The sequence below is a fragment of the Pteropus vampyrus genome, unplaced genomic scaffold, assembly GCF_000151845.1.
Source record: "Pteropus vampyrus isolate Shadow unplaced genomic scaffold, Pvam_2.0 Scaffold336, whole genome shotgun sequence".
Lineage (NCBI taxonomy): Eukaryota > Metazoa > Chordata > Mammalia > Chiroptera > Pteropodidae > Pteropus > Pteropus vampyrus.
In genome coordinates this window covers 596,846-606,556 of record NW_011889117.1, presented here as the reverse complement: position 1 = coordinate 606,556, position 9,711 = coordinate 596,846, and the positions used below count along the sequence as shown (strand labels likewise).

Genomic DNA, 9,711 nt, shown 5'->3' with positions numbered 1-9,711 from the left:
TTAAGAATATTCCTGTTTCATGGGCAAACACTGCCCATTTCACTCCCTCTGTTGGCTGTTGTGTTGCAACCGCAGGTCAGCATTATCCACCACAGTTTAGTGAGCAATCTGAACTTTCAGATTGGCAGTGAACTTTCATCACAGCCAAGTACAGTAGGGGACTTGATCATCCCCATTTTATAGATGAGGAAACTAAGGCCCAGGCAACAGATGCCCTTCCTCTCGCTGCCTAGATGGTAGGTGGGATTGGAGTGCAGGTGTGCTGGACTTCATAGTGAGCTTGAACCAGACTCTCCTCAAATCACCCTGTTAATGCATCTGCCTTTTACATAGATGGGGGGCACCTGTCGCCCAACATGGAATTCAGAGGGTTTAATCTCAGCTTCTGCTGCTGACTCACCATGTGATCCTGGGCAGGTCCCTCTTCCACTCTGTGCTTCAGTTTCCCCATCAGTAAAAATGCTTTGAAACAAGCTCAAGTGAAAAGGATTATTATGATAATGCCTACTTCTGGTGACTAGGCAGTAAGCTCTTGCTAAGCAGTGCATGGCTCCCTGCCGGGCACTGAGGGAGGCACACAGTGCACTCACCTCTGGAGTGAGACGTAATTTGCTTCACAATGTGACCTGCAGCAGGCTGTCACTCAGGACTTTCGGGGTGACCTCGGGTCCTTTGGCATCTTCTATGACCAATCTGTGAGAGTCATGGGGGGTGCTGGTATAGCCTAGTAAGGCCTCTGTGGACTGTGTGTCTGTATTGGCTAGGATAGGAGTAGGCCCCAGGAGGAGTGGGGATAGCTTTGGGACAATCCTTTCCCTGACCCCCAGCCCAGCTACAAAACACTGGGCTCTAGTTCCAGCCTCCAAGCCTTGAAGACCTGAGCAAGTCCCTTCTCTTTTCTGGGCCTCGCTCTCTACAAAATGGGGGGAATTCAGTGGAAGAGCTCTCTGTCCGTGCTTAACATAGTGGTGCCCAACCTTTTTGGCACCAGGGTTTGGTGCTCCTATGAGAATCTAATGCCTGATGATCTGAGGTGGAGCTGGGGCGGTGATGCTAGCACTGCAAATACAGATGAAGCTTTGCTGGCTCCCCCCGCCTCCTCCCTCACCCGTCACTCACCTCCTGCTGTGCGGCGCCATTCCTAACAGGCCACTGACGGGTACCCAAGTCAGGGGTTTGGGAACCCCTGACTTAACTTGTCTGAATTCAAGTTTTCTGTGATATAAAAGCAAGCAGGCAAGAGTCAGAGAAAGCACAATGGCTGGGGATCCCACCATTACTTACTCAGGGACTCTCTGCCCTGCTGAGCTTCTGGGAAAGAAGACACGAGCCTTCTGCTCCCCTCAGTGAGAGGAGCCCAGAGTTTTATATATTTGTTGACCATTAGATTCAAGCTGGTGACTCATCTGGTGCCCACTGGAAAGAGCAGCAATAAATTCCAGTGCTGGAGGAAGACCTGGCTGGGTCAGGCTCCCCAAAGGCTATATGCCTGCCTCTAGTGTGGAATCTTCCAGAGGGGGTTTTAAGAATGACTTGGATGGATAGGGGGAAGATAAAGAGAGTAAAGGGGGGCAAATATATGATGATGGAAGGAAACTAGACTTTGGGTGATGAGCGCACGATGCAATATACAGATGATGTATTATAGAATTGTACACTTGAAGCTTATATAATGTATTAACCATTGTCACTCCAATAAATTTAATTGAATTAAAAAAAGGAGTGACTTGGACCATGTGGTGTTTTCCTATGGCACCCTCTCCCTGCAAGCTGATGCCCTATGCCAGGATGGGTGAGCAGAGGCGGTGTGAATTCACAGATGGGGGTGAGTGGTGGCCAGTCCTAGGCCTTGGCCTGGGCTCGGGTGGGGTGGACCCAGCACCTTCCTCCCAAGCCTCTCTGGGCAGTGCCCCTACCCACCCAAATGTCCCAGCTTTTCATTTTATTTTACCCCTATTATGTTAGGACCTGTCTGGCTTTCCCTGTTCATGCCGGGGGATAGATTCTGTGGCTACTAAGTTTGTCTTTGTAGGAACCCCTGCCCCAATCTTACTATTCATTTATGTTGGCACTTATTTTACCAGGAGTCTGCAACTCAGTTGGCTTCAAGGCTGAGCAGGCAATGTAAGGGAATGGAGGGGATGGCTAGGGACCGACTTAGGGACTACAGACCTTATAACAATGATTGCCAGGTGGGAGGTCAGGCCAGGTGTGGCCAGATCTTTGTTTTAGACAGAATTGGTGTTATGCATTGAATTGTGGTTCCCTCCTCCCCAATTGTTGACCTTCTAATCCCCAATACCTTAGAATGTGACCTTATATGGAAATAGGGTCATTGCAGATAGTCGAGGTCACACTGGAGTAAGGTGGACCCCTAATCCAATATGACTGGTGTCCTTATGAAAAAGGGAAATTGGACACTGAGACAGACACACACCCAGGGAGAACGCCATGTAAAGATGAAGGTAGAAATCGGGATGATGTTTCTACAGGCAGAGGAACACCAAAGATCGCCAGCAAACCTCCAGAAGCTAGAGGAGAGGCCTGGAAAAGATTCTTCCTCATGGTCCTTTGAAGGAAGCAACCCTGTGGACACCTTGACCTCTGACTTCTAGTCTCCAGAAGTGTGACACAGTACATTTCTGTTTAAGCCACCCAGTTTGTGGTACTTTGTTACGGCAGTCCTAGCAAACTAATACAATCAATCAGAAAGCCCTCTTGATTTTTAAGTGTTGGAAATTCATTAAAATATTTTTAAAAACACTACATAAGTTTGTGATACGCAGGTATAGGCCAAATGTGGAGAGCTGGAGGGCTACCAGGCTGAGATCCCTGATTTAGACCTTTCTTCATTCCTTGGAAGATTTTAAGTGTCTTGGAGAGATTTAAGAAAAATAAAAATGCACCTGCTGAGTGTTTTCCAGGCTGTAGAGAACCTTAAGGGCATTCTCGCCCACCTGGAGCTCCACTTGACAGGTGAGAACATTGTGCACGAGGGGTAAGAAAGGCCAGAGGCAGCCTCTACCTCCAACTCACCGCCTGCCTGGCGCAGCTCCCTGTGCAGTGGAAGTCCCTGACAAGCAACAGGTGAAGCCCACTGCTCTTCCTGGAGAGGCCTTTTCTTACGAAGGGCAGGTGGTCCAGGATGGCGACACCCTCACTTGTGGTGCCTGTCACAGGTATCCTGGCCACATGGTCTGGAACGTGGTGTTTAGAGAACAAGTCTGTAATGTCTGAGGACATGATCTCCTCCTTGGTGTGGGGCTCACCCTTCAATCAGTCATTCAACAAATGTCCACTAGCACCTGCTCTGAGTCAGCGAGTTGGATGGTCATTTAGTAACAAGTACTTATTAAGTGTTTACTTTTCTCTGAGCTCAGGAAACGGGATCAATGTGTACATTCTAATGGGGGAGACAGACAACAACTAAGGACTCAGATAAGGAAGCACAGAAATTTTTTGAAAGTGATAAATGCTACAAAGAAAATAAAATGGGAGTTGAGTTGGAACATGACTAGATGAAGGTCTAGTTTAGGTGGAGTGGTCAGGGAGAGCCTCTCTAGGAAGGAGGCATTTGAGTTGAGACCTGAATCAAGTGAAGAAATCCACTATTGCAAGATCTGAGGAGATAGCAATATAGGCCGAAGAAATAGCATGTGCAAAGGCCCTGAGGTTGTTAATGAGCCTGGTGAGTTTATGAAACTGATCAGTGAAGAAGGACCATGGTCCATGGGAGACAGAAAGGAACTCACAGCCAAACATTAGGGAGAAAGATAGACAAAGAGACAGGACAAGTATAATACACTTGGATAAGGCCATAGACGAGCCTTCACCAAAGGGCTGTGGGAGCCCAGAGGAAATTACCTGGGGAAACTGGGAGAGATTCCCATCAGAGAACTATTAGAGCTTTGCCTGAGTCAGAATTCACTATGTTGAGAAGGGAAAGAGCATGGTAGGCAGAAGGAAGAGCACACGCAAAGGAAGGAGGCTGGAAAGTCTATGGGGGTGGTCAAGGCAGCTGGCGGAAGAAGATGCTTGAGATATAGGGCCTTGAATGCCAGTATGAAGAACTTGGAGGTTCTCCTTAGGGTAGTGGGGGCCAGATCTGGGTGAAGGAAGGCAAATGCTGCTGCCGGTGACGGGGAGGCCAGAAGAGAAGCCTTGAGCGGGGAGGTGATGCCATCTTCCACCCTTTCCCTTCCCTGAATTCCTGTCCCTCCCCTCCCTGGCCCACCCCTTTTACCTGTTCTCAGCTGCTCCTTGCTTATCTGCAGAAAGAGCAGGTTCTGGGCCTCTCCTTGGGATTGGGGCAGCAGCCCCCAGCATAGCAGTGACCTCCAGAACAGCAGCATCCCCTGGCCAGGACCTGTGGACACAGAGCTGGAATCCCAGTGGCCACCTCTATGTCCTTGCGGGGGACCCATTGTCTAGTGTCTTCCATGTCTGCCTCTCCTAGAACCATCTTTCCAGCTTTCCTCCCCTCACTTCTCCCTCTAGCTCCAGATCTGCTAGTCCTTGAATATAGCCTGCACTTCCCACTGCATCACATTCATGCTTTTGGTTCCCCGTTCCTGGAGTGTCCTTCCTCCTTGTATAGGCTGGCTTCAAATCTAGGCTCTGCCACTTCCTGACTGTGTGACCCTGAGCAATTTACTTGACCTTTTTGGCCTCTGATTTCTTATCTGTAAAATGGGGATAGTCATAGGTTGTTGTGAGGAATACATTCAACAATATGCACCAAGCACTTAGAAAACAATGGGCCTAATAGCTGTTAATGTGGCCAGGCTGCGTTGTGAAATGTTTAAAGATGTAGTGCTCCCTTTTAATCACAGAGGTTTCTGGGATCTTGGGGAGGACAGGATGGAGAGTCCTGGGGGAGGCACCATAGTGGCTGGGCTAGGTCTTGGGGGACTTGAAGTCATGGCTCTTTATCAACTAGTAGGGAAATATTTCGATATTTCAACTAGTACGTTTGTATTGGTTCCTACCAACTGAATCCAGCCTTGCCCAGGTGGCCAAAAGAGCACAGTCGGGATCCCGGAGCCTATAGGTGGGGAGCTCTTTTGATGGGGAAAAGTGTACCACCAGGAAACACAACCTCTGTAACTGCAGGGCAGGGACCAGCTGGGATACAGACATCTCCAAGGTATATGCTAGTGTTAGCAGGGCCCACTAAGGACCCACCACTGCACCCCCTATGCCACACCCATGAAGAAGCCACCAAGACAGTAAATGCTTCCTCTGAGCAAGGACAGGAGACCCCCAAAGTCGCTGAGCCTACTCTGAAGTGCCTGAGAAAATCCTGGCATTGCCTGAATCAGCAACATTCAGTTGTTTTGCTGCTTGGTGGCACAGGAGCTCAAAACAGTGATTCAATTGGGTAAGAAAGTTTTGTTTGCCTATGCAGATTTTGGACTGGGAAATTTGTACTCATGGCATTAGCTATTCATATTTTGTTTCCAGGCTGATTTAAAATTCATCTGCCATTCATCCAACCAGTGTTGAGTCAGTCCCTATATCGAGCATGTTTCTCAGTCAGTTCACCTAAGTCAGGTCTCTCCTCCCTTCCTGCTCTTAGTCCTTCACACCATCTTCCCATCCTCTCCATCTCTTGCCTTAAATCATCCACACCAGCTCTGACTTCTTCTTGAGTCCTTACTATGTGGCAGACACCACACCAAGAGCTTTATAAGCTTCACCACATCGTTGAGTCTTCACCACAGTGGTCTGGGATCACTGATAGCAGGCCCATTTTACAGATGAAGCTTAGAGAAGAGAAATGGATTGCCCAAGGTCATACAGGTAGTAGGTAGCAAGCCTGGATTTCAACCCAGATTGGCCTGGCACTAAGAATCTATGCACCACTTCACCATATTATTGTAGGCACTCAAAAAACATTTGGGAGATGCCCTTGTTAGCCTCCTTGTCCTTACCTCTCTAAGAATAGGGCTCTCTGGAATCTTCCCCTGGTTTCCTTCTCCAGCTTCTAAGAGTGACAGAACTTTCGTAACCTGAGCTCTGTAGCCCGGGTGGGAGGGTACATGGCAGGAAGTCCTCCTTGGCTGGGGCTGTGCTCAGAGGATCTTGTCAGTGGAGGGAGGGTCCTCTTGGCACAGGGGCTTCTGGCCAAAGCTGATAGGGCCTGTCGCTGAGGCTCCATGGGGCAAGCTCTGGGCCCAGGCCAACATACCCCAAGGAGGAAGTGGGGAGCCCCTTCAGTTTTGGGGATGGGCCTTTTCCCTTAGGAACAACATCAGAGCTATAGAGCCTGGGACAGGGCCTCTAGCTCTTGGGAGGAGCCTACGGAGGCTCCTAAAACAAGATGTGCCAGTCATAGAACCCAAGGGAATAAGGGAATATTGGGATGTGTGAGGGGGATGTGTGAGAGATAGAGGCAGGGCTGGATGGAGTCCAGTGACCACCTTCTGGTCATTCCCTGTGCCTTTTCTATATATGTCATCCATGCTGTGCCTCTGTAGCCAGACAGGCCTGGGTTCAAATCTCCACCATCACTCAGTAACTGTGTAACTGTGGGCAAGTTACTTTCCCTTCTGAGCCTCAATTTTCCTGTCTGCAAAATGGGAGTAATAAATCTACACATATCTTTTGGACATTGTGAAGATCATTGAGGTAACTTGTATAGATATCAGCACAGGGCCTGGCACATAGGAAGGGTTCAAACGAAGTTACTTATTTTAATTTTCATGTTATAGATGTGGAAACCGAGACTCAGAAAGGTTAAGTGATTTGCTCAAGATCACACAGCATGTCCGGAGCAAAACTGGATTTGAAATCAGTGCCCAGAAAGGGAACTGGCTACCACGTGAAAGAGAAGTTTAGTGTTACTATGCAACCCAGCTCCAAAACCCAGAGTCCTCAGTCCAAACTGCTGTGCAAAGGTCCTCTTGTCTGAGAATCCTGGCACCACCACTGTGAATGAGCACAGCTGGCTGTATCAGCATGGACTCCTTTGTTAACTGTTATCCAGTGTGGTTATTCTGATGGCAAGTGTCTTTGTCTCTAGGTGGCTTTTAGATTTTCCACAGGATTCTCCCCGTAATTAATTTCTTTCCCTTTCACAACTCAGAGATATAGTCAGGGTAGGTTTTAAACTCCATTCTTCAGCTGGACACACCAGGCAAAGGGGCTGATAGTGGAAGAGTGTGTTCAGCTCGCTTCTGACAGGATCACGTGGGTGGGAAATGCAAGGTCAGTGTTAGCTAGTTCTGAAGTTTTTGGCTAACGTCAAAAGCAAATGGCTGATGTAAGTATGATTCAGTAGCATATTTTGGATGGGATGTACTTATTCTAGAATCTCAGTCATTTTTGGTTGGAAGATGCTTTAAAAGTTGGCAGATCCCCCTCATTTCTGTTGATTGGGCCCAATATTACTGCCAAATGCTATTCTTCTTCTGCCTAGGGCAGAGAAAGGCTCTGGGGCTAATTTCCACATATGAGTCACTAGGGACTGGTGGGGATGTTGATGGAAGCTCAGAGATCTCCCTTTCCTTCCCAAATCTTGTCTCTCTAAATGGGACAGGAGGGAAGAATTTGGCTGGAGCCCCATGGATTTCATCTGTTTACCTCATTGACTAATAATCCCTGCTGAGAGATTTCCTAGGGAGTCTCTTCCATGAAAGGGAAGTCCTGGGAAGGACACAGAGAGATAAGTACAAGACCTGGTACTGCCTCCCTCTGAACCTCAGTTTATTTTTTTCTGTGAAATGGGAATGTTAATCCCACAGTGCATAGCACCGTGCTGGGAAATGAGTAGCCCTCAGGGAATAGCAGCTGTTCGTTCTCCCTGTTATTTTGAGAAATAAAAACTGAGTCTTTGTCCTGCTGTGGAGTCAGGTGGGAAGCTGGGGCAAGTGGGCGAGGCTTGTGTTCCCTCTCTCATTTCACCGGCTGTGTGTTACTTGATCTGTCATCTGTAAGATAAAGACAATAGCAATTCCTGATAGGCAAGGTGGGTTACTGAGATATCATTTGGTGTTTTTTATTTGCTGCGACTGATAAGACTCAGAGAGAAGCCCAGGAATGTGGTGGGGTCTGGGAGTTCTAGGTTGGGGGGCTTCTGGTTCAGGGGTACATAAATGACAGTTGTGTTTCAGGGCTCAAATGGAAAGATGCTGGCACAGAAGACACCCTCTCTGTTATGGGAGGTGGAGACCCAAGGGGGAATGATGAAGTTGCAGAGAGTGGGAGAAGGCAATGTAGGGTAATGGTTAGGGGCTGCTTGGTCATCGTGTTGTCAGAGCCTCAGTTTCCTCATTTGTCAAGTGGGGATGCCATAGGCTGTGGGGAAGGCAGGATGACTGAAGGTCCATAAGACCCGGAGCATGGTACCTGCAGAGCGAGTGCTTGTCTTGATTTGGGTTCCCCAGAAGGATTTGAGTGCAGGTAGCTGTTTTGGGAGGTGATCCCAGGAGACACTGGTAAGGGAGGGGGAAAGTGAGAGAAGGTGACAGCCTATACAGGTATGATATCAAGCAAGTGACTGTGAGGGCACCTGGGGCTCAGTCTCACAGGGGTGTTGTGGGAGCCAGCATGGAGTTGTTCCCTGCCTCCATGGTGTAAGGAAGAGGAGTTATTTATCTGCTAACCTCCAGGAAGCCCCAGAGGTTGTGGGTAGTTGAAACCTGGGGGCCACGGCCATGGCTGTTTGGGAGAAGTGCTCCGACTCGTCCAGGTGTGGGAGCCACTCATTTCTGATAGGATCATGTGGGCTGGGACAGAGATCCCTTCATCAGCACCAGATGGGACCCAAACCACAGGCTCTGCCCCACCCTCCAAGCTCCTCAGAAACCTCCCAACAGATCCTTGTAACACCCTAGGGAGCCAGAAGACACCTACCCCAGACAAGATGGAGATCAGCTTTCTCATCTTTCTTGTGAGTGGGAGTTCACACCCAGATTTAATATGATCTAGGAAAATAATGCAATGTGATGTGTGGGGATGCAGACCACCAAGTGTAGCTGGGAGTCAGGGGAGAAGCAGCACAGGGCCTAGAGCTCAGCAACTGCCCGGTGTTAGCTGACCCTGGTGTCACTGCCTTGTGCCGGGTCTTGTTTTGGCGCCTCTGTGTCCCTCTTGGCTTAGCCTGTGTCTTGTAGATAGAAGCTCCTTCCAGGCTGCCTTTCCAGGTTGTGAGCTGTTCTTATGCCTGTTTAGGCCCTTTCCCCAAAATGCCCACCTGTCTCTTCCTGCAAGACCCCTCGTGTAACTGAAGGGCTCTATGTGCTGGGCCAGATCTAGAGTCTGGAGAACATGGGCCCTATTGTTTGTTCTGAACCTGCTGGCATCAAGGAGGCCAGGGAGACAATGGCAATCATGGTAATGTCCAAGCAGGAAGGGCTTTCAGTGATAAGGCCCAATATCCTGGAGGCCAGGTAAGAACAATGATGATGACATCTTACCTGGAGGCCAGGTAAGAACAATGATGATGACATCACCCACAAGTGACACTGTTTGAGTACCTCCCATGTGCCAAGAACCATTCTCTCTCATTTCATCTTCACTACAGCGCAACAAGGTGGGGATTGTGATTCTCCCCATTTTATAGAGAAGGAAACTGAGGCCCACTGAGGGGAAGCCACATCCCAGGGTCTAACAACCATTGAGGGGGGACAGGCCAGAACTCAAAGCCTGCCTCCAGTGCACACCGTTCAGAGATCCCTCCACCCACCACACTGCCAAGATCAGCAAAGC

At 49.0% G+C, this 9,711-nt stretch overlaps 1 protein-coding gene across 1 annotated transcript in view; it reads right to left on the bottom strand.

Moving 5' to 3' along the window:
• Positions 1–614: 614 nt before the first annotated feature.
• Positions 615–9,711, bottom strand: part of BPIFB1 (BPI fold containing family B member 1) — a 31,492-nt gene continuing 22,395 nt past the window's right edge. Inside the window, exons 15-16 of the mRNA XM_011378365.1 lie at positions 8,350–8,435; positions 615–693 (exon numbers count right to left, since the gene is read on the bottom strand). Coding sequence (XP_011376667.1) covers positions 615–693; positions 8,350–8,435 — 165 coding nt within the window. The remainder of the gene's footprint in view (positions 694–8,349; positions 8,436–9,711) is intronic.